Source organism: Nesoenas mayeri, assembly GCF_963082525.1.
Source record: "Nesoenas mayeri genome assembly, chromosome: 7".
NCBI classification, from domain to species: domain Eukaryota; kingdom Metazoa; phylum Chordata; class Aves; order Columbiformes; family Columbidae; genus Nesoenas; species Nesoenas mayeri.
The window spans coordinates 34,986,359-35,008,732 of record NC_137551.1 but is presented as its reverse complement, the minus strand read 5'-3'; the positions used below and the strand labels follow the sequence as shown (position 1 = coordinate 35,008,732).

Below are 22,374 nucleotides of genomic sequence, written 5' to 3'. Positions count from 1 at the left end.
AAGGCAGGTATTTCTCTTTCTTTTGATGAATGATGAGCAGGATATTGTTTCAGCCCTGTCATTATCATTTTTAATCATGCCTTCTAATTTGTGCAGTATCCTGCTCATGGAAATGCAAGTAGAAATTTGCAGGAGTTGTCTGAAGATGCTAACAAGACTGTTACCTTGTTAAATGTGCGATCAGCACGTGTCAGAAGCCATTTCTGTGCCTATAAGAGGTGCTGTTTGACCTCATCTGGTCTTTTCTAACAATTTTGTTACTAATAAATGGCAGTGTAATTGGCAGTAAATTGGCAAAGTTATATCTTGAATTAAAAAAAATATTTGTTACCACAAATACAGAAAAAGTTGTAAATGAACTATGATACAGACTGGATGAATGAGCCATATTAAAGGCAAACACAAGGTTATTAATCATGTCTGCCTCGTTAATGAGGAGTTTGCACCTGCATTTCTGCATGTGGGACGGTCCCATGGCTTCAGTGGGATAACTGCCCATGGTGGGCGAGATGAATCCTGAGACCACCACACTGGTGGTTTTGGGGATTAAACCAGGATTAAAAGAGATGTAGCAGAGGTGAGATACATAAGGGAGTGAGAGATCTGACAGTACCTAAGTGGGGACAAATCAAAAAAACTTGTAATTCTATGGCTATTAAGAAAATAAAAGATTGTACTTTGTGTTGGTTTTCTCTTCTCTCATTGCTCTACAAATCACTGTGTGACTTGAAATTCAGGGGTGACTGTGTTTTGCAGGTTTTCAGGATTTCAAATCATTAGGTCATCTTTGGATTACTACCATTCTCGTGGTACAGGTTCAACAGCAATTATTTCATTGAAACATAAAAGGACATGCTAAAAATCCTGGTTTGTTAAGCACTTTGGATATTGAACTGCTCTGTAAATATAAGATATTATTTTTTTCAGGTTGCTCTTTAAATGTTGCATGAATATGTTGAAATTTTGTCTGTTCATGAAAGAAAAACACTGATAGTGTCAGAATTTGAGCTGAGTCAAGAACTCAATGTGACAGTGTATTAGTTAGAATAAAGTTAGTCTTTACCATTTTTATGAGATGCTTATGAAAGTCTGAAATTATATATACTTTTAGGGATTGTTAATCACTGTCACAAATCAGATTATCAAAACAGTTGCTCTTAAATTCATGTATTCTGCATTTACAAGTGAATAGACGTGCACTGGTTAGTGTTTGTATCTGCAGCATTGTTTCTGTTGTTAGATTGGATTATGTGTATTACTGAGCAACATAATTTCATTTCAGCAGTTGGTTTCAAATGTACGTTTCCTTTAATATCTGTAACAATGCACTATCTAGGGTGTTTGTGAAAGCTACCTATGAATGAATATTCCAACAAATGGCTTTTTTCCTCACTATTCTTCAGCAAAATTTTCTCAGAAAGCAGTTCTGGCACCTGCTGCTAGTCATGGTGTTCCCAGCTCTTGGCTTTATAGGAAGCTGGTTGTTGGGAATGTACGCTGAAAGGCAGGAAAATCTGGGTACAGAAGAGGGGTCAAGAAATGTAGAAAGTAACAGAGAAAAGAATTATTGTTTTGGAGCAAAAAGTGTGTGTCCAAGTATGGCCAGCCTAAGCGCTTCCTCTGAACACTGTTGCATCTTGCAAACTTTACCTGGATTTGCCTGAATTACTTGAAATATAATGCAAAATGTGTATCATCGGGGTCATTTCAAGAGCAGTCGTCTTCAGCATCTGGTCCATCATTTAGAACAGGTTATGGATTCTGTGTTGCAGAAGTGATTGTGATCCTGATGGAGGGACATCTCCCCTCCTAACATGGCCATATGTGACAACAGACTTCATGACCGGGGCAGGGAAGCCCAAAAACTGAGTGAGGTCCAACTTAGATGTGTCTTGAGGCTCGTCCAGGGTGGTCCGGCACAGAGCATTGAAACTCTGGGACCTGCAGCTTCTGTCCTGCCCTGGGAGCTACAGGTGTAGTTGGTCAGGGCAGGCAGGAGAATATCGCAGTCCTTCTGATAATTTCACACCTGCCTTGCTCAATAGAGCAAGAGTGTTGTCTAAGAAAAGGGGAAGAAGTGTAGAAATGTACGAGGGCTTTCAAAGGTTTATATACTCTTTTCCATTTTGCTTGAAAGGCAGAGCTGTTTTCAGGAGAGGAAATCTGGAGGATGAAAAATATGCAGTCAGGTCACAATGACAACAGCAATAATAAGTCCCACAGTGTGCTTTATGGCATCAGTGGGTGCACTGGTGAGTTAAACCCTCTGCAGCTAGGAGAGGACATCATCCCAGTGGGAGAGATGCTCTTTGCCAGGCATACGGTAAACTTTTGGCAGAGCCTACTGGAGAGGCCAGTCCAATGATGCTGGACCCCAGCATTGTCTCTGGTTATTATAAAGCAGCTGAGCTGGGAGCTGTGCACAGTACAAAGGATGATATCCCTGTGTGTAAAAATTAACGCAGTCTCTGGAAACGGCCAGAACAATAAAATTTTACTACTTGTCTGTGAGAAGTCACAAGTTGTTCTTCATGTTCTCCTGTAGCCTTTTTCTTTTAGGGTACACCGAAAAGAATTTCAATGAAAATTTTAGCTCCTCATTGTTCTGTTTCCCGTGTTTTTTTCACACTAAAATAAGGCCCCTCTGCACTTTGCTCAGACATGTGTGAAGCTTTTGCTTACGCGTGCCCTGTGTGAGGAATACTGAAAGTGAGCTCTGATATTAGTGCTGTACAACTCTTGTTGCTATGACTTTTTTCTGCTCCAGGGGACTGATGAAACCCACACTATGTCAGCTTGACAATAGGGCTTTGCTTTAAGGGCAATCTGGTCTTAAAACCCTGTTGATAATTTCATGTTTTAAAACAAGAACGTTCACACTGCCTGCCATAGCCCTGCACTTGCTAGATGTTTGTGTCTCTTTTAACCCTCCAATACACGAGTGATTTGGAAGGATAGCTTTTAACTAGTTCTGATTGTGATTTTTTTTCCCTACTGTTTTCACTGACATCAACAGGCTTTGTATCAAGCCAAATACATGAGTCTTGCTTGCTTTATTTTCCCTGGCTTACTGCCATATGAGAAGGAGGTATGCAGATGAACTTATGCTGTAAATGTGTTATGCAAAGATGGATTTTAGCTAAAATGCACGCAGGACAGCAAACTGAAGCTGTGCTGTAGAACTGTCCAAAGAGACAGATGGGATAACATCAGTGGGAGCTTTGCCTGCTGAACAAAAAAAAGTGCCATTACTTTAAATCAGAGTTGAAGGTGGTGAAGCCAAGGACAAAGAGTTTGCATACACCTGATTAGTTTCTGTATAAAGATTTTAAATAGGCACTGCCTTTTATTTGACTGGCCTCAGTAAGTAGGAGGGCTTGGGTGGCACAACAAGTTGGATGGGGTGGCAAAGTATTTTCTGTATATAGTAACTGAGTCTGTTTCTGGTGTCTGTTACGAGATTTTAGTCTTTAGAAAGAAAATTCTTTAATAGTCAGTGTTCAAATGTTTAATTTTTTGAGGAAGTATTCGGTCACAGCAGGGGATATATGGAGTCTGGTTCCCTGCTGTCACACTTTGTTCTGAGTGCTGATACTGGTCCACAAACCAAAGCAGAGATGGAGGTTTGGGACCAGTAGTCAGTAATGATGAAGTGTGTGATACAGCAGCAGAAAGAAATGCCTCGAGTTTGCATGAAAGACTTCTATATATGAGGACAAAGGGGGTTAGAAGGTGGTTATGGAGGTTATCTCCTCACTCCCATCTGCATGGCCAGACCCCTGTCCTGCTCCGGGGCTCACCAGGTTCCCTTCTGAGGGCCAGGAGCTCCAGCTGCAGCAATAGCCCTTTGAGCTCTTGGCCACTGAGGTGACTTGTTCAAGTAGCTTTTGGCCAGTAGGAAATGCTATACATTGAGACTCCTGGTGCACAGGCACTTTGAGTAGTGTGAACGTTTATTTGCTAATGCTTGCTGATAAAAGATGCCAAAAGTTGTAAGGCATGATTTCATCAGCACTGGTAATGCTGGTCTGATCCATAAGCTGCTCTGCTAGACTGCCTTAAGGACTCCTGTTCTCTATCAAGCGTTCTTGCCAGGGATGGTCTTTATCTCTTAGTGTTTAATGACAGTGATCTGTTATTCATTGTAGCCTTAAACCATCTTTTGATTTTGCAGAACTTGAGAAGAGAGCATTGTCCATAACTTGCTGTGGATGCTACCTTGGCGTGTATAAATTACCTAGGAAGTGATGATTTGAGGAGTGTGTATGTATGTACATATAAATGGAACATGACAGTTCAGCAGTGCTTCTGAATTGGCCATAAACAACATGCAGTGCTTCATATTATGCAGAAAGGAAACCAAACTGACGTGCAGCTGGTAGAAGCTGCTCGACTCCTGGCTCACGTATATATAGTGTATGACGTTAATTACTAGAGGCATTTTGCCCACACCTGCTCATCTTTTGGAAGAACAGCCAGTGCTCAATGTTACTCCTCCACGCCATGGAGCAAACAGTGGAGTTAGCAGTGTTTTCCTTCCAGCATTTCGTAGAGCACAGGCCTCCAGAAGCAATTGCTTATTGCTGGAGAAAGGAAGCAAAGGTTTGGCTTGGCCCATGTGTGGAAAGCTACCTTGAAGGAGGAAATTCCTGTGGGGACTCAAACATCTGTTTGGTTAGACCCCTCCTACGCTACTCCACCAAGGGGTGCGGATTGCAAGTGTAGTTTCACATCAGGTCCTTTGTATGAACTTGGATAACGCTGGATTTATAGAGAAATCTGAGTTGCAATTCCTCATGCCTTGGCTATTCCTGGAATTCTCCTCAAAAGAGCTCTCTTAATTCAGAGAGCAATAATTAAACCAGCCTCTGAGTGCTTGTGAATCAAGGCCAGATTCACAGCTCATGTAGGTGGGATCTTTCATGAAGGACAATGATCCTTGTGTCTCTCCTTGCAAACTGGTTCCTTTGCTATCAGCTAGGGCAGGACAGAAATTTGAAAGGTTTTCACTCAATGAATGGTGAAAGATTGATAAACATTTAATCTTTCTTTTAATGGTTGATATTTAGCCCGAACAGGTAGCGATCCTTTTGCTGGCCCAGTGGCTTTAGCAAATGCTCTCACCCAGTGGTAGCTATCCAAACCACCAAAAAAACATCAGAGCCAGCAATAATAGTATGGATGTGTACAGTCTCAATAAAGATGCCAAAAGTTGAGCAGAGAGACAGTGGCTTGCACAGGTGGAGAGAGTTGTTCTCTCAGACTGTGACTGAAATGGTCATTATTGCCACTTCTGAGAAGAAGATATTTCAGACTTGAGATGGTTCATGGTACACTGGCCTTTTAGGAAGCTGGAGCTATACCTGACAGGTTTCACCCCCCTGTCAAGTCCAGGCAGCAGTTAAGTCACCTGAGAAGTTAGCATATAGCTCCACTTTCTGTTGGAGCAGTTTGGGTCATCTCATGGGTACAGTTTGGAGGAGGACATGAGGATGGGGTTCTGGATGTCCCAGAGATGGGTGATGCCATTGGCTTCCCACTCTGTGAGACTTGTCCTTGGTTCAGTCAGTGGCATGAGGGATTTGTTAGGCAGATGTGCATCTGTCTGTAAAGTAACTGCCAAGGAAATACCCAGATGTGATGCATTGTTGGATAGAAGAAGACATCTGCAGTTAATTTGGGGGCAAAGCCATCCATGTAGCAACATATTCCTCCATCAGCAGTGCTTCTACCTAAGATTGGTGGCCTTCAGGGACCTCCTGTGTTATTGATATGGCTTGGTGGAAATGGTGGAAGAATGCTGCATACTGAGTGAAGAAGAAACACAGGGGAGAAATATTTCAGTACAAGTATATGATGAAAAGTCTGTGATATTTTTTTTTTTAAGGCTGAAGAGTTAGTCTAGCAAGTTTGGGATGCTAAGCCAAAGCTGAACAAGAGGCTGTGATTACAGTCTAGCCTAAAACTTTGTAGGGTGCTTTTGAGGCCCATAATTTACAGGATAATTAGCATCTTCCAAAGCAACATATGTTGTGCAATTGGAAGGAAGGTGGTTGGGAATGCAGAGTGTTTTCACCGAACAGTCCAGACTGCTGCTGAAGGCTTCTCGAGCTCAGGCAAAATACTGAACATGCTGTGCTGACCAGGGCAGGTAGAGAAGGGCATGGCAGGTCTGTGTTTTCAGTTAAGCAGAGAGACAGCTGGAACTGCTTCATTTTTTATTCAGTGAGGACTGAATACATCAAATCTCTACTGGGGCTATCAATCCAGGAAAGCTACTGATTCACTGAGAGGCATCATTTGAGGGAACCCTCTGTAACTTCACAGTGGCAGCTGTCAAGGTGACTCCTTAGGAGTCAGTAACATTTCAAAACTAGTATTGAAGACTCTGATAAATGTATCTAATTAAAAACTGTGGAAAATAATTAAATATATTTTTTTCTCCCTCTCCCCTCCCCCTGTTAATTGAGGATCTCTCCATTGTCTCCAGAACTCATGTTTGGTCTTGGAATTGCTATTCAGCTTTTATTTTCCTAGCCTGCACTTGAATCACACATTTGCAAGGAGAGGAAACAAGCACATTCAAAGGAGAAAATAAGAGTAGTTTTCATTTTTTTTTTTTTTTGTAATGAATCAAATGCCTTATCCAAAGCCCATTGAATTCCATGTGAGTTTTAACTCTGACTTGAATGGGCTTTGGTTCTGGCTTTTAGCTCCCATGAAAGGTCTTGAACTGTCTGTGCTAGGGTGACAAGGAGGCTTGGATAGACAATTACTGGAGCTCTTCTCAGCCCCTGGCACAGCCAGGTTGCTAAGGAGACTTGGCCTCAGGATGGGTCCTGGAGCTCAACCCTTCCGGGGTTATTGTCTCCTCTCCCTGCCAAGGCACCCCAGTAGTGGCAGAACCACTCTTTCAGTCACAATGTGCTTTACTTTGGCCTCTGGCAACAGCAAATCCTGTCCTACATCTTCCATCCACCAGTGTGCTCAGCGAGTGGCCTCTCTTCCTGCAGTTTTTGTATCCTGACACCCCCTGCATTAGGACCAGAGTGGTGGGATTGGATCTTCTGGTCTCTGTTGGCTCTGAAACTTGGATTTTGGCCCCATCACCCTCATCCATACTCCAGCATCTTTGTCTCATGTGTCTGCTTCATGACTTTCTTGTCTCTCTGCTCTCTGATTTCCCTCTGTATTGGCTTCAGCTGCTCAGCAAAGAAAATTGGAGGAGTAAAGCTGAGGATGGGAGAGAGATGAGGCCCTTCTGTAGGAACCATCTGCCCAGAGACAGAACCTTCTAAACCAGCTAATTCTCAGGACCTCCTGGTATGGTGTGTGGGCTCCAGTAGTCATTTCCAGGATAGTCCTGACAGTCATTTCTCCATCATCTGTGGCAGGATAGACTCCCACCTGTCTCCAGGCATCCTGCAGGGCTGGGAACTTCCTGGGCAGCATCCTCCACTGTGCCAGTTTTTAGGAAATTTGGGATTTTCCAGCTTTCCTGGATTCTTTGCAGTTTTCTGAAGTTTTAACATTAACAGGATAAATGACAGTTTGTTCTAAACCATTGGGCAGATCTAATTGTCAGTTGTCTTTTCAGATAGTGAGTCTGTTTGTCTATAGATAAGCAGATCTCTGAGCAGAAATGCTCAAGTCCTGGGCACTTTTATGTGTAAAATTTAGATGCTTGTAGCCTTGAATGTGATATTCCTCAAGTGAGCCATCATTCTTGCTCTGCCTTTTGTAGATAATTGACTCCTCAAATAGGGATGTTCTTCTTTTTGTATCTAAGCTGCAAACTGGAGAAACCAAGCTGGTGTCTGTTTGGCTCAATAACTTCAGATCAATATACTTTTTTTAATTTTAAACATTTTTGAACATCCATTACATTCAGTCTTAAGCATCCATTACATTTCAGTTGAACCACGGAAGTCTTTTTAAGAAAGTAGGGCATATCTGTGAAACCCCTGTAGATCTGTATCTAGTTCACTAAGTAACTAGCATTTATGGTAATAATATTAGTATCTACTATTTATGGTCTTTATGATGTAGTATTTAGTATGGTTGAAGACAGCTAATCAACGGGGTGATTTTCTGTATTATAGCTTGGGCTGTTGAACTTTTTTTTTAAAAAGTTGTGTTAGCAGTAAAACACTAAAATTTGAGTAGTCAAATAGTAAAGAATTATTTCTTGAGGTTCTGATTTAATTTAGTATTAATGAATGAGGGAAATGTTGAAATCAGCAGCGCTACCGAGCTTAATGCTTGGTTGCCAACTTGTTTTGTATGAAAATATTGTTTGTCTGAGTTAACACATGATCACTATAGTTTCACAACGATCCTGATTATAATTATTGGGTTATGAAATGCGAATGATAAAATTAGTTTCACCAGCCTTTAAGAATTTTTTTGGAGGCAACTTTGACTCTTTTGCTAGTTTTCAGTAAAAAAACCAAACCAAAACAAACCATTTCCATCTAATATTACTGTAGCCAGTTGTTTGAGTGATGATATCGGTGTACAAATGTAAGGCTGGTGTTTTAAAGGCTAAATAGTGATGTAAGATTTATGAATGTGGTTCTAACAGTACGAATGCTTAAGTAGAGTCCTTAGATGTGTTGGATTTACAGAGAAATATCAAAGACAGGGTGACATCCTGAAATTATTATTACCAATACTATGCAGAATTATAGCTGGTCATTTGTAGTTAGTGGAAGTTTCTCCAGGTTTATTTTTTTCCCCAATACAGAGTATATGTGTTGTGGTATTGGATTCCAGGATTGTGATGAAATTCTGCTGAATGTGCATCGTGATGGTTGTGTTTTTCTGTGCTGTTTGCGTGTGTGGGCACAGGAATACTCCCTTCTGTTGAAGCTGGGGAGCTGACGAACACTAATCATTGCTCCATATGTTGGAGGGCAACTAAAGTTTGTTTTCAACACATTTACCCTTAGAGAAGAAATCTCACAAATGCCTTACCTATACATACGCACACACTTTATTTAATTTTTTAAAAGGAATTTGAGACCACGACTGTAAGATCTTTGCTTTTACTCCTTTGCTTTGCCTCTTCTTTTTCAGTAGAGGAAACGTTTGACAGTCATCAATAAAAGATTAAATCATTGATGGCTATTGGGATAAACTAAACACGTTTTGTGTGTTGATGCTGGCATAGTAGGAACTTTTCCAAGATGTTTCAGGCCTCGTTCTCTGGTTTGTTTAAGGGCAGAGTATAAGGTCACAAAGGAAATCAAACCCTGATGTGGAGAAATGAAACATGAGGCCTGCTGACTCCTAAAAAACATTTTAAATAACATTCTCTAAGGTTTCATTTTATACTGAAGGCAGCTGTAATAAGTTTTGGAAGATGGTGTAAGGTTTCTATTAAAGAGAGATTTTTTGCTTGCCGTTTTTGTACCCAAATGAAGGAGTGAGGGAGATGGAATTAGAGCTTATTTAGTAGAAGGTGAGAAACTAAAAGTTCTCTCCAGAACTGTAAAATAGTAATTTATATGTTCTACTGTAATTTACAAATTAAAAAATACTAAACTGTTCCTAGATCTTTGAAAATGACAGATATAGCGATGCAATAATTTAATAACTGCAACACAAATGCACTTTTGCTACAAGTAAAATAAGACTGCTGCTTTGTAGTATGCTCCCAGCATAGCCTCAGTGAATAAATTCCCAGTAGATGTTTGCCGCATGCCAAATATATTGGACTGTATAAAAGATCCCATTGTTCCATGGGCATCATTATTTGCTATTACACTCGCAATGTTTGCTTGTGAAACGGTTTATTGGAAACTAGTATGTTTAAGAAGGACTGCTTGGTTTGAAATTCAGTTGATTTGGCTCGTAATGTCAAAGCTTTTACACTATATGGCCTCTAAAAATAAATATTTAGGTCCACTGTTTTTTACTTATCTTTGAAATAATTCCTGGAGTAGGGGAGAGGGGGCTGGGCGATGGGTGTTCCAATTCATAGGTTGAAAGTATGGAATATATGTAGGTCAGTATTAACTTTGATTTCTTAGAGAAAGAAACAGAGTTAAGTTTGCATGAGGAGGGCGGTGAGTTCCCAGTGAGGCTGATGAAACTGCAGCTCCTCGAAGGTTTTCTGGGACGGGTGACAGTGTCTGTCCTGCTCACTGAATAATAAAGAAATTCGGTAACTAAGGCTGTCAGTTAGAAGACTTTCACTTATGAGATGTTTGAATGAAAAGTTTTTATGCTTTACCCACTTGCCTTGTTCAACAAAAAAGGCTGTTGGTGGCCTTGGAGGCCAGGAGGTTTTAGTATCTTTTAAATTGGGCTTAGTGAGGGTGATGGAAAGCTGCCTTGCTGTCATAGCTGAGAATGAGGCTCATCAATGCTTTGCCCAAGTACTGCCTATATCATATCCACAAAACTGGGCTGGGAACTCTGGCTGCAGTGACTCTCTGGGTACCCATAAGATACAGGGTACACTTGGTATATTAAGTGATGTGAGCTTGAGCAAAAACATTTGATAAATGGTTAAGCAAGTCCATAGATTAAAAGCTCTATTGGCTCAGATTAAATACACTGCAGTTTTCCAGGGAATCCTGTATTTCCTGGTGTTGCTCAGAATAAAAACGAACTTTATTCCTGCTGCTGTGTCTGGGTAAAGCAGAGAGCAGCTATCATGGGAGCACTGGGCAGGGCGTTTTGAAGTCAAGCTGTTTGCTATGGGCATCCTGCACCAGGAGCTTCAGTGCTGAGGCTTCTACTGCTGGTTTTGAGAAGTTCCCTTTGGTTTATTTTAACACAACAATAAATTTTATAAATTAATCAATAATGTTCTTAATTTGTAGAGGTTTAGTCCAATTAGAATGTTTTAAAACTCAGAGATACTTACTACAATGACTCAAAAAAAAAAAAGGGGGGGGGGGGGAAGATATTTTACTAAATTCTTGCTGAGTTGAACTATGAAAAATGCTTAAAGTTTTTAAGCATGGTTTCTCCCCTCCCCCCAAATAGCTATTCTTTATATTACAAGTGTAGTGCTCAAGTCATCTCCTTTGAACTGTAGTTTTTGTTATACGTTTTGGCTGCAGTGCGATTTCGGAGGAGTCAGCCAACAGGCTTACAGGGCTTTTTGGCTCGAGTTCACTTACAGTTTTCTTGGCAGCTCTTCTTATTTAGGCATCTTTATTTCTCTCTCTCTTTCTCTCTCTCTCACTCCTTCTTGTCCCCCTCCCGAACAGAGCGATCCCCACACAGACCCATCCTCCAGGCTGGCCTCCCAGCAAATGCCTCTGCAGTCGTCGGAGGGGACGTCGAGTTCGTCTGCAAAGTCTACAGTGATGCTCAACCTCATATTCAATGGATAAAACACGTAGAGAAGAATGGCAGTAAATACGGACCAGATGGGCTGCCCTATCTTCAGGTTTTAAAGGTGAGGCTTTACAGATGCCGGCGATGGTGACGACTTCTTCAAAGTGCTGAATTTATTTGGTGTAAATCCAAGGATTTGGAGATCTGAACTTGTTTTGAAAATGGAAGTGTTTGCGTTACAAATGAAATAATGAGTTAGATAAATATTTGATTGTCTGAATGCTAATTATGCAGCTTATAGATGCTGTTTTACTCTTTTTTACTTCCATGGAGTTCTTTATCTGTAAATGTTTCAGGCATGACTTACTCAGAAAAAAATGAAAACCCTCTTAAAGAACATCATTGACATTTATGTATGGGTAGAATGCATCCAAAACATACCCAAGACAATCTACTCTATTTCTTTCACACTTTTTCAGCCTCTTTATTTCAAAGTAACGTGATGCCTGCTGCCAAATGCTTGTTGACAGGGTTGGGTTTTCTGGATGCTGAGCCTGCCAAGATGTCCCATTTTTTGCCAGCGTATCGGTGGCGTCATTCCTGCCGCAGGCGTTTTGAGTAAACCCCACCAGGGAAACTCCAGAGTTTTCCAAACTGGGTGGCTTTGCAAAACTTATTGCACTGGCAGGCGGGACAGCCAGCTCGATACCATCTTGTTCCACGCAGTTGGTGGAAATCACCAGTTCAGGTGCTTTCTCCCCCTCACTTTGCTGTTTTCTAACTCCTTGTGTGGTGTTTTGTATTTAAGAAAAAAGCAAACGACAACAAAAAAAAACCAAACAAACCCTCGATGTTTTGATGCTGATACCTGTATGAAGTGGAAGGCGTATTCTTATGATGTGTTGGTGGTGGGACCATAGACAGATTGGTGTCCGTTTTGGGCAGCAGTGACATTGTTCTCCTGTGTTATTGGTCTATTCTAGCATTCGGGGATAAATAGTTCCAATGCTGAAGTGCTGACACTGTACAATGTGACAGAGGCGGACGCTGGAGAATATATTTGTAAGGTCTCCAATTATATAGGGGAGGCCAACCAGTCTGCCTGGCTCTCTGTTCTGCCGAGTATACAAGGTAACACTGTTTTTTAAAGCAAGCTGGATGTGGAAGCTGGAGAAAAATGGTGCTTTGGGAGACTGCAGGCAGCTTGTAGGATAACTCTTTGGCCTTGTGGTCTATGTGTAATCCTCCTTCGGTGATGCAACTGGTCTTACACCAGCAGCCATGGAAAAATTCCCACAATATTCTGTGTGCACCATAAGCACTGGTTTCTGAAGCTGATCTTTGTCCTCTCTTGTGTTTGGTGTCTTTGTGTCTGTGTGTTTATGTCCAGTTTTGTTGTTAGTTAATTATGCATACTTTGCCATTCACATACAAGATACTTATTGAACAACGTAATTACAACCTAATTAGTGTATATTTATATATATACATACGTGTATATCTATATGAAATGTTCATGTATGTACCCACTGAAGTATAAGTCACGTCAATTTACTCATAACTTCCCACATCACCTGTGACTGTGCAGGGTGGGAGGGTTTTCCAGTTGCTATTCACCTGTTATTAACTGGGTAATAGCCCATTAATAGCAATAAAGACTGGCAACAGCGCGACTACAACTCACAAGTAAATTTACTTTAAAGTGGTCTTGTAAAAATGTGTTTATTCCCTCATCATCATGTATTCCAAAGTAGCATTTTTGAACAGAACAAAGACAAAAAGTGGCAAACAAACGTTTCTTTAAATCTGCATCACAGAGACCTTGATGCTGATTCCGGGCTATGCTCATCTGGGGACAGCTGGAAAGTTCGAGGTCTAAGATTTACTCTATTTGTACGAGTTTAGATTATCACTGATACAGTGATTGTTTTTGTGCATAATGACTTGTCAAGCCAGAGATTTAACAAGTCTGGAAGGAGACCAGAAGAAACCTTCTGATTATTATTATTTAAATCTCTAAGATTTAGAAAAATAGATTTTATTTCCAGCACGTGGCTTTTGCCCCTTTGGGGCCCAGTCTTTCTCCACATTTCTGAGAGCCACAACTGGTCTTTTTTGAACAAGACCTGTGCTACCTTCCTACACTGTGCTTCTAATCAAGCCACCAAATATTACCAGGCTTCCAATTAAGCTGAGATTGGGTGACACTGCACACTGTACAATATTTAAGTAGTAGTGCAGTAGATGATGCAAGGACCATACACTGCTCAAAACAGGTGTTAAGTTATGTCCATTGGAGCAGAATTTACCTTCAGAGTGTATTTTTATAGTAAATTCTTTCCTCTGAAACAGGTAACTACATGTGAAGGATTCTGCGTTCTGTCCTACTTTGTTTTCTTCGTTTTTCTTTCAACTTCCTTTTATTAAAAACCAAAACCAAAAGCTCTGTGGGTGAATTTTTCCATGTGGTTTGATTGCATGCATGTCTAGGTGGTGAGTCGAGGTCTGGTGAAGGGTGTTGATTACTTTCTGAGGTGAGCTGGGACCTGTTGGTAAACGCCTTTTGGACGAGGGATTGTGGATGGGGAAGGAGCTTTGCCTCTCTACACCTCTGCCTTTACAAAGTGCAAAGCCCCGTGGCTCCATCTCCCTATCCACAAGAATTCTCTCAATGTCTCGCTTTTTCTCTTGCTTCCCTCTTCTGTTTTTTTTTAGGCTGCCGGTGTTAACACTACGGACAAAGAAATTGAGGTTCTCTATATACGGAATGTAACTTTTGAGGATGCTGGGGAGTATACATGCTTGGCGGGTAATTCTATTGGGATATCCTTTCACACTGCATGGTTGACAGTTCTGCCAGGTATACACTGCTCTCTTTCTGTGGTTTTTCCTCTTTTTATTTTCCCCTTGTTGGGTGCTGCAGAATTAGCACGGCTTCTGTCTCAGAAAAGGACTTTTACAATGATTTCTTCTTTTAAAAACATAGTTATCTCAAGCCAATGAATTGTCATGTATTTGCAACTCCAAAAACCTAACAATAACAATTAAAAAAAAGGGTGTGTGGGGGGAATGCCTATTGCACTCAATGGAAATATTTTTACATCTGTTAAACATTCATCAGAAATGCTAAGGAGCTGCGTTTCCTTAGCACTTCAGTGAGATAACTGAAAATCAGCACATTAATCATTGTAAAATTTTTCAAGAGAATGAAATTCGAAGTTTGTTATGAAGCTTTGAGACTAATTTGGCCACAATCATGCACTGTTTCACTAAAGTACTATTTAGTATGCTTAAATTCACTCTAATCTGTCATCCAAATCTCATATGGAAATTCCAATTTTGATGCCAATGGATCGTGTACAGAAGCAGTGCCTTCCATATCTTGGGAATTGGCTCCGTGCATCTTTAAACATTGCATGCTCTAAGAAAACAAGTAGTCATTTGCTTTTACTGCAAAGCATGTCTTGCTGTTCTGGGGTTGATGGTGTTTCTGTCCTTAAAAGAAACAAACATCAATGTGCTTTATTGCCTGGAAATTGTTATCAGCTGTTAGAAAAACTGTAGTTGGTTTTGACGCTAGTCAAATTTTCTCATTTGTAACTGTTGGAGTTACTTTGCAAAAAACATGAACCACCTGAGGTTTGCTGGGTCATCTTGTGCTTACCATTTATTAATTGTTAATCCGAAGTAAAAGGTACAAAACCTGCATGTGCATATCGCTGAGGTTCATATTACGGGAGTGAAACGTTCCCACTTTCTGCAGATAATTTCTGAAAATATATTGAACGAGGCAACGTTATTACATCTCTGTTATTTGAGCACCGAGCCTGCGTGGTCTGTCACCAAGCAGGCAAAGCAGTGCTTGTATAGAGCTCGCTTCTGCTAGCAGTGTTTGCAGTTTGCAAGTGCTTGAACAGCATTTTTAACTGATTTTCTTGAATGAAATATTTTTGCAAGCTTAGAATGAAGTGCAAGAAAATTTCAGCTTGAACGTGCATTGCTTGCGGAGTGACCACGAATTGCTGTGGAATCTCTTTATCCGGGGGATGCATCACAGATGAGGGATCAGAGACAATGTTTGCACATGTAACAGTCTTGAAGATAATTTCAGAACAGTTTCGGTCAGAGTAACTGCTCTGTAGAACCACTGCCACTAAAATCTAATCTCATAGAGTAGTAACCACTGGTGAGGTTACTTGAACCATGCAGTCCTCACGAAAGAGGACACAATCATTAACGTATTGCTGGCAGTTTAGCTTTTGCGTTATGCTTTTTAGCCTGATGCTGGGGTCTTCGAAGAATCTCGGGATCCGAATACCCAGCAGGAATGGCAGCGAGTTAAGCAGCTGGGCTGCTGGGTCCTTGGAACACTCTTTAAACCCCAAACCTGGATTTAGAAACCTGATGAGAACCGATTCATCCTGCATTCCCTCTGTATTCTGAGGCCACAGCGAAAACTTTGGACAAACAGGCAATGCAGGCTCAAGCCCAAATGTGTATTTGCGTATTCAAACACTCTTCTCTTAGGCTAGCTAATTCAATATTTTCTCTTTAGATGTGTCTTTGTGTGGTTAAAAAAATTTACAGTAATTCTGAAGTTTGGCTGGAGCAACAAAATTAACCTGAGCCTTGTTTGAACACCTCAGTTTTTTCTTTTCCCTTAAAATTATACTTGATCATCCAATATTTCAATTTATATGTACCTATCTAGGCAGACACATGTATATATCTCTCTATATAAATATGTATAATACATGCACAAGCTCACACACAGTGGCAAACTGAGAAAGTCAAAGCAGTGATCTAGAAAGAAGAATTACTCTCAGATTGCAAGATGACCTAAACATTCACAGTATTCTGTACGTCACACAGTCACTACAAGAATTGCTGATATTTTACCATTTCATGTTTTTCCACGCACTGTACTGAGCTCTTCTTGTCTCATGTGCTAACTCTATGGTGTGATTGTTCCCTCCTCAAAACTTCCAATCCAGCTCCTGAAAAAGAAAAAGAATATCCGACATCTCCAGACTACCTGGAAATAGTAATTTACTGCATAGGGGTCTTCTTAATCGCCTGCATGGTGCTGACGGTCGTCCTGTGCCGCATGAAGAACACCACCAAGAAGCCAGATTTCAGCAGCCAGCCCGCTGTCCATAAGCTGACAAAGCGAATCCCTCTGCGCAGACAGGTAACAGAAAGTAGATAAAGAGTTTAAAAAACCTTTTACCAAACAACTAAGCCAGCACATCCCTCTAATGAAAGCTTTGGAAATGGGGAATAAATAAGCCTTATACCCAATGGCAGTAGGGGTGGGATTTAATCTGAGACTGGCCTGGGAAGAAAAGTACAATTTAACACAACAAAGTGTTTCTCAGGGCAGGGATGTTAGGGGAGAAATGTAAAAAATGAAATATGTTCTGTCTATAGATGGAAAAAATGTATTTGTAGTATTTTAGGGCCTGATTCCACAGCTCATTGAAGTCAATGGAAAAAATTTTACTGACTTAATGGACTTTGGAACAGAATCCTCTTTAATTGTGTATTTATAATGTTTCTAAGGTGACTATTACTGCAGTAACTAGGTACCAGATACAGAGAGGTATTTTTCAGGAGGAATTTTGAAGACTGAGGGGAGGGAATTTCATAGCCAAACATCCAGAAACAACCTGAAAATAGAAAAAAGACTGTAATAAAGTAAAAACAGGAGAGATACCATATCAGCTCTTAGCTTAAGATGCTGATGTGTTTGAGTGAGGTACAAAAGCAAATGTGAGATTTAAAATGTACACAACGGCATTGCATAAAATATATTTTACAGCTTCTTGTGGCTGGCAATGAGTGTTTCTGGAGAGGGAAAAAGCACGAGCACCAAACCAGTTGAACAAGTAACAGACCCTTGGCTTTGCCACAGGCTGTCACTTGCCAAAACAACCTCACTTCCCACATACTGTCCTCTCCTGAAAGACACGATTGTTTTGAAGCTGGAGTTTAATATGGTTTGTTGATTTTTTTTCTTGCAGTAGGTCTTCAGTATAGACCCCTGAACCCACTAAACCCACCCCCAGGTTTCAGGCCTGTGAGGTGCAGGGGTGGTGGCATCTGAGGCTTTGGTTCCCCTCATTGTTCAAAATAGGGCCCATCTGCAGGGGCTGGACCCAGGGCTCTGGTCAGGGTGTTTGGATCTGAGGGTTTAGTTTGGGTCCATGATCAAGTTGTGCAGAATTTCTGCAGACTGTTCTTACAGCCTGTCCAGAATATTATCACTGTCCGGCTAATGCACATACCTTCAAAATAGTTCTTCAGTGTGGGTACGTGTTTGAAATTTAGATGCACAACCACACAGAGTCAGGGTGGAGGTTGGTCTTGGGATTTTGACCGGTATTATTTTTTTCAGAACCCTTTTTTCCCCCCACAGCTTCTGTATCTCCTTGGTTAAAAATACTAGAAAATACTAATGCTTTAGCCATCTTCCTCTAAAACGCAGTATTTTACAATATCTTGAGACAGTGAACATAAACTTTGTCCAATATGAAAGAGACTTGTTTTGTTTTATGAGCAACAATGTTAATTCTTACTTGGTTTGTCTTTCTTTGCCACTTTTTGTTTGTTTTTTTGTAATTTTATGATTTTAGTCATTTACTTGAGAATCACTGGGGAGGAGAGGGACCTTCGCCTCTGAGTGTATCAGAGTGATGAGAAGCCCTCAGCTCAATTCACACATCTCTACAGCTAAAAATCTGCATAGCTTTCTGGACAAAGAAGGCTTTTCAAATGTATGGTTAACCAGAGAGCGATATGTATTAGCTGCTTAGATAAAATACATCTATTAGATTTCAGCCTGAATATAAAAGCATCATCATGACTCAGAGATAAGTTGACAGCATAAAAAATACTCAGGATTTGGTGTGAGCTCAGTTGTGCCAGTTGGAAATGGTTCCTTGGGGCAATAGTGTTATTTCATTGCGTGTGACAGCAGTGTCAACTGCTGCCCTCAGTTTAGATTTTTGTCACTAAATGATGCAATATGGACCTTCTCCAAAGCTATTGTTTTCACAGAGGAAAATAATCTCTGTCTTGCAACATGCTTGTCAGATAGGGTTTTGTCAGTTTATTTTGGTTTTCTAGATTTTTCTTAGCAAAAAAATGGCATTTTGCTTTTAAAAGTGGGATTATTTTTAAAAAAGTATATATTTGAAAGTGTGAATCTTATTTCAACCCCTAAACAAAAATTCCACTACTCTCAATACTCCTGAGTACTTTTTTGTTAACAGGAGTTTTTCATTGAAGGGGGCTCTGTGCATTTGTATCTTCGTAGAGTAAAATACGGCTATTATAAGCATTAAAAGAAATCCGTATTTCTCTTTTTATGATTTCACTGGTCATTTCGCTAATTGCTTATATTAGCTCGCAAAGGCAGGATGGGATGAGCAGTCCCAGAAGACTTGCTCATCAACAGTGAAGACCCCTTCATTTTTCAGTTAGCGTCTCCTTGGGCTCTAAGGCTGCAGCAGTTGTTTAGTTTCTGCATCTTTGAAACCTGCTCTTGAATTTCACAATTGTTGGCACAAATCGAGAATTAAAAAATTAATTCAGGAGGTGTTTTATTTAGTGTGTGTGTTTCTGGGTTGTTTAACTTGGTTTGTTCTACCACCGAGCTATTATTTTTTCTTTCATTTTATTTGTGTTTCAGAGGGTTGTATTTAAAGCCTGGTGGAGTTTTGTCTCTAAAGCTCTATTTATGCATTGATCACAGAATGTTCTTCCTTGCTTTGTGGGGGAGGAATAGAGAAAGAGGCAGAGTTGTGAAGAGGATGGGTGAGAGCAAGCAGGGGAGATGCTCTTGGCAGGTAGAACTGGGCAGCAGTCTGGGGCTGGGTGATGGAATTTGTTGGAATTCCAAAGAAATGAGGCCATAGATTGGGGAATTTTCGATAGTGTTTTCAAAGCTCCCTGCTGCTGGGTCAAGCTCCCAAAGGACGTGGATATGAAAATAATCCTGGATCATGGAGAGGCATTCGCATGACTGTGATGCCATCTTGTCTAAGCGGGATCAGAGTCTTGCTGAGTAACATCTGGTTTAGTTTGCAGCCCCAGCTTCTCGTACGCTGTTTAGTCTGAGCTACCACAGGATTTTATCATTCCCCACATGCAGGCATTTATTTTTTTTTTCTGCCAAGATGCGGTTCTTTTCACATTCATAGGAAGGGTCATGATGAAGTCGGGAATTATCAGTTCCCTCCCCCTACAACCCTCAGCCTCACTAGGATCTGGCACTTGGTTTTCGAAATGGAAACTGCTTACAGGGAAATTCAGCAAGCACTTTCTCTCCTTTATAGAAAAGCAGAGAGCTGCAGTGCTCTGTTGCCATTAACCATGTTCTTTATAGCAGTACCAGCTTGCAAGAGAGGGGAAAAAAGGACTGAATATCACAAGTTAATTTGCAGTAAAAGCTTTTGGTGACAAGTTTACTGAGCCAAAAGGTAAAGAGCAGCATTCAGTAGGACATACATTTATTTTGTAGAACTTTTTTTTTAGTTTCCTTTTAACAAATAAATTATAATTAAAACAGACAAAAAGACAGTGCTGCTGTAGCAGTTATAGAAGGTCCCATCTCTTGTGCCTTGCCCGGTCAAAGTCAAGTACAAGTGTTTGTCACCACTAGAGCATTTCTTTAGTGCTGTCACAGTTGATCTGTCAAATTTGGACGCTCTCAACTTGTGTGTATATATGTGTCTTAAATAGGGGAGGAAAGATTTCTTATGTTAAGTATTCTAAATACATTCCTATTAGCTTGTGTCTACTGTGGTTGTTGATTCTAATCCTTTGCAAAGATATAGTGAGGACATTTGTGATGAGCAAAGGGTGATTGGTTTAAAGTCACACTTAAGCTCATCGAGCAAAATAGCCTAATTCAAAATTATTATGGCAGCTGGAACCTGAAAAAAAGGAAAGTAATATGGAACAAGTGAAGTAATATAGTATTTCACATGGTATGGAGCTGTAAAAATATCATTCTTTTTTAGGAATAGACTCTGAAATACAAAAATTAATATACAGCTTGCAGTAGGATGTGTTGCAAGGCATTTACCTTAACACATATTTTAGTTTCTTGTGTTATCCTTTGATATGGAAACCATTGACTTGCCTAGTAGTACTTTGCTAACTTGTTGTGTGTTTCAAAAGGAGCCCTTTCCTTGAAGGGGTTGTGCTTGTGTTTTAAACACCAGTACTTAGACCAGGAATCCTCAGTTTCATGTATTTAACCCTGTTTCATGTATTTAACCTTATATTTTCTTAGCTCCAGTCACTGAGATGGACCATTTCTATCAACAGCTAATAGCATTACTTACTCATTATATTTATATACATATATGCATGTGACTTCAAATTAACTTTTATAGCAGAGCCTTCAAAAAGACTGACAATTATATGAAATCACTGCATGGCTGCTAAAATCTCACAGCATGAGTGCCAGAACTGACAGATCTAGGCTTCGGGATATGGTATAAATCTTCACTGGAGGAAAACACCCTTCATAATCAATTACAGACAATTACGCACTGCTCTGCAGCTGATTTTGCCACATGGCATTTAAAGATTCCAGCAAAAATTTGTTTGTTTTAAATGCTCCACTGCTTAGAAATGCTTGTAAAGCATTATCTCAGAGCTGATTGAATACAGTGTGTTGGCCAAAGGAAAAATGTATTGTTAAAATGGGGATGTAATAATGCACTGGTACGTGAGGCTTGGGCACAGTGGGCTTTTTGCCTTCTGAAGTCCAGATATGGAGCTGAAGATCTGCCAGTAAGGCCAGTACTTTCCTTGGTTCTGGCCACCTAAAAACAGAAAGGAAGGACAAAAGCGTATTTTCTGGTGTTCTACCTTCCTATTGAGGTTACTATATGCCACAATAGTTCTTTCAAATTGACTTCTGCCTTCCTTACTTTGATTAAACACTCAAAATACCTCCTTAGTGTAGCGTCATTGCTTAAAACAAGTGTCACCAACACAGTGAGTAGAAGATGTCTACTTCACCTACATCAGGTGCCCTTCCTTGCTTCTCTGCCCTGGCTCTTCTTTTTTTTCCTTTTTCCCATGTTGGTGAGCTGGGTGGTTGTCCAAGAAGTTTGTGAATTTTGACTGGATGTCCAGCTGCTGCTTCTTGGCACCTGGTATTCCCCAAAGTGGCCCTGGAGTCTGTATATTGGCCATGGACGATTCCAAGCTTGCTGCAAATACTCAGGATGGCCTCTGTCATGCCTGTGTCCTGTTTACCTTGAATCTTTGTGTAACCGAAAGCGAAAAGAACAACCACATACTTTAAAGCAACTCCACATGCCAAAATGTGGGGTTCATGGCAGGAGTGTCACTGGTTCTTGGACCTGCATGATAAGGGGTTGGGAACCAGTGCTGCAGGTGAAAAAGGGAAAGTAGCAAGGTGGAAAAAATGCTTTCCTATATGCTACTACTTAAATGTATACATGTAGATTAAAGTTGACCACATCCACTGACCTTGGAGTAGGTAGGGTTTTCCTCGTTGTTCTATAGTGCACTCAAGGCCAATGAAAAAAAGGATGAGTGCAAAGGTTAAATTTTTAATATTGCAGAAAAGGGGAAAGGCCGTTTTGAAACAGAAAATCTCCTCCAACCATAGGCCAACTTGGATTGGTTTCATCTTTTCTGGAGCAGATTTTTATAGCCCTTGAGCTCCTGTAACTCCTTGTGCTGCTCCAGTTAATCAGATGAATATTCCTGAGGAGTGCAGTCCATTTTCCTTCTCCCAGACACCGAGTAGTTCCTCTGGATTTGTCATCAGTCCTATCCACGTTAATGCACTTCAGTTACCTACAGCATCTCTGGCCAATCATCCAGTTATCGTGTGAAGTAAACATGGGCAATTGTGTTAAAAGGGAAACTGGCAGAATCTTTCACTTGTTTTTTTCCTATACATTATTACTATTTAACTTCTGTGTTTGAAATGCGTCAGCAGAGTATTTCAGTTTATTGCAAGTTTACATTTATAGGTTTTAACCATGTTAAGACTGCTGAATTGTGAGTGTAAGAGCCAGTGAAAAG

At 40.5% G+C, this 22,374-nt stretch overlaps 1 protein-coding gene across 6 annotated transcripts in view; it reads left to right on the top strand.

Annotated features, from left to right (window-relative positions):
* The window catches only part of FGFR2 (fibroblast growth factor receptor 2), a gene marked incomplete at its 5' end in the record, with an annotated part of 79,628 nt that overhangs the window by 37,324 nt on the left and 19,930 nt on the right, over window positions 1-22,374 (top strand). For 3 of the 6 annotated variants that reach the window (XM_080347888.1, XM_080347892.1, XM_080347890.1), the window contains 3 exons: window positions 11,226-11,416; window positions 14,011-14,155; window positions 16,290-16,486. In XM_080347888.1, coding sequence (XP_080204014.1) covers window positions 11,226-11,416; window positions 14,011-14,155; window positions 16,290-16,486 — 533 coding nt within the window. Of the gene's footprint in view, window positions 1-11,225; window positions 11,417-12,278; window positions 12,427-14,010; window positions 14,156-16,289; window positions 16,487-22,374 lie in introns of all 6 variants that reach the window. The other 3 variants (XM_080347889.1, XM_080347891.1, XM_080347893.1) reach the window with 3 other exon arrangements.